This window comes from Cyprinodon variegatus, unplaced genomic scaffold, assembly GCF_000732505.1.
Source record: "Cyprinodon variegatus isolate N-32 unplaced genomic scaffold, C_variegatus-1.0 Scaffold1052, whole genome shotgun sequence".
Taxonomy (NCBI): domain Eukaryota; kingdom Metazoa; phylum Chordata; class Actinopteri; order Cyprinodontiformes; family Cyprinodontidae; genus Cyprinodon; species Cyprinodon variegatus.
The window spans coordinates 43,432-45,628 of record NW_015151505.1 but is presented as its reverse complement, the minus strand read 5'-3'; the positions used below and the strand labels follow the sequence as shown (position 1 = coordinate 45,628).

General features: G+C 35.1%; 1 protein-coding gene across 3 annotated transcripts in view; it reads left to right on the top strand.

The window, feature by feature from the left end:
- lmo3 (LIM domain only 3) overlaps positions 1-2,197 on the top strand; it is a 38,996-nt gene that overhangs the window by 28,013 nt on the left and 8,786 nt on the right. For all 3 annotated transcript variants that reach the window (XM_015399840.1, XM_015399839.1, XM_015399838.1), the window contains exon 3: positions 2,044-2,169. In XM_015399840.1, the coding sequence (XP_015255326.1) occupies positions 2,044-2,169 (126 nt within the window). The remainder of the gene's footprint in view (positions 1-2,043; positions 2,170-2,197) is intronic.

Below are 2,197 nucleotides of genomic sequence, written 5' to 3'. Positions count from 1 at the left end.
TTCGTCTCCACTGTAGCTACATGCATGCTTAGTGTGAGGGATTGCTAAAACGTCAACGAGTTGATGCAATCAGCTGGTTTCCCTTAGAAAACTTTTATTAAATCTGGGTGGATGATCTGGTGAACTGTAAAGTGCCTTGAGATGACGTGTTGTGAATTGGCGCCATAGAAATAAACTGAATAGAATTTTGAACCAATCTGACTGGATGATCTGGTTGAATTGTCTCTGTAAAGTGGCCTAAGATGATAATGATGCTATAAAATAAACAGAATTGAATAAAGTTGAACATGTGAAAGTGCAGGATTGAGGTGTTACTATATTTGGGCAGGTTTGGAGTTATTCAATAATACATGTTTTCAGTGAAGGCATCATAATGCATTCAGATGCCTTTCCTACCCCACCGGCCTCCATGTTTGCCGTTTTCTCTTTGAGGTGTTTTACAATGAGGTAAAATCCATCCTGTTTTCTGCCTGTGGGTTACATCCTCTCTGAAGGTTAATAACCACCCCTGAATATCTGGCTCCCTGAGATCATCTATCAGATTGTGTTCTCTGCAGCCTCAGAGGGCCGTACACTTTTCTCATTTCAGCAGGGGGCTGTGAAGTGAAGTGCCTCCAGAACTTTGCCTAATGGCTTATTTTGCTCTCAGATTTAGTTATGGCTTATTTCTGCCCTTGGCTGCTGGGTCTAGGTTGCTGTTTAGTAACAGACATGAATACTTAATAAATGCTGTATTGTCCCTGGAGCAGCAGACTAACAGGGAAGTCTTTTTCCTCAGTCTTCCATCTTCTTCTTGGATCCATGCTGCAGCTCGCTCATAGTTTGGAGAAAAATAAATAAATGCTGCTTTTAGGAGACAAACGATGAAAAATCTTTCTAATTAAAGAAGCACATCTCTTATTAAATTAGCTACATTATTCTTCTTTATACTTTATCTGTTAAATGTCTTCTTCGATGGAGGTAAACATGATTATGTGGTTAGGAGCCATATTCATGGTTATTTAGCGGTTTTAAAAGAAAAATAAAGCAGTTTTTTCCAAGTCATTTTTTCACTGTCATTCATTTATAAAAATCAGAATTCAAAACTAAATATTTGTTTTTTTAAATAAATAAACAAAATATTTAATTGACAATATGGCTAGCACCTATCTAGCTAAATATTTAACTAGTTAGATGTTAGCTAAATACTTAGTTTGTTAAATAAATATTTAATTTAGTTTGTTAATATAAACTAAATATTTTATTGGCAATATGGCTAGCACCTATCTAGCTAAATATTAACTAGCTAGATGTTAGCTAAATACTTTTTTAAATAAATGTTTAGCTAGCTGCTAGCTAAATTCTTAGTTTGTTAAATAAATATTTAATTTAGTTTGTTAAATAAATAAACAAAATATTTAATTGACAATATGGCTAGCACCTATCTAGCTAAACATTTAACTAGCTAGATGTTAGCTAAATGCTTAGTTTGTTAAATAAATATTAAATTTAGTTTGTTAAATAAATAAACAAAATATTTAATTGGCAATATGGCTAGCACCTATCTAGCTAAACATTTAACTAGCTAGATATTAGCTAAATGCTACGTTTGTTAAATAAATATTTAGCTTCAAACTAAATATTTAGTTTGGAACCTTTATCTTTTATAAATGAATGAATGACATAGTTGGAAAAGGTAACTTTGTTATCGTTCTGTTAAAACAGGCTCAATAACCAGTTTTTGACTGCTTGTCTTTACAAACGGGACCGCATACATGATCTGTGTGGAAACAGAGCTCAGCTTTAGCCTCATTAAACAGGAGTTCAGCTCCATGTTTTTTGGTCCAGATCAGCTTCCGTAGTTCCCATTGACCTGGATCAATAAACAAGTCATTTCCTTTAATGTCGATCGATCCCTCAGCAGCATTTCTATCCATCATTTAAAGAACTGGATGCTTCAGGATCATTTTTAGAGGCTCCCTGCTTGGTTTGAAATCAAAATGGCTCCTTTGAATGTTTAATGTCATATTAGGGATTAAATGATATAATCTGTGTGTTGCTCAGGCTGTTTGGCGTAACGGGAAACTGTGCAGCCTGCAGCAAGCTGATTCCAGCCTTTGAGATGGTGATGAGGGCCAAAGAGAACGTCTATCATCTGGACTGCTTTGCATGCCAGCTCTGCAATCAAAGGTAAGATGATGGGATGCTACTGCTTCTA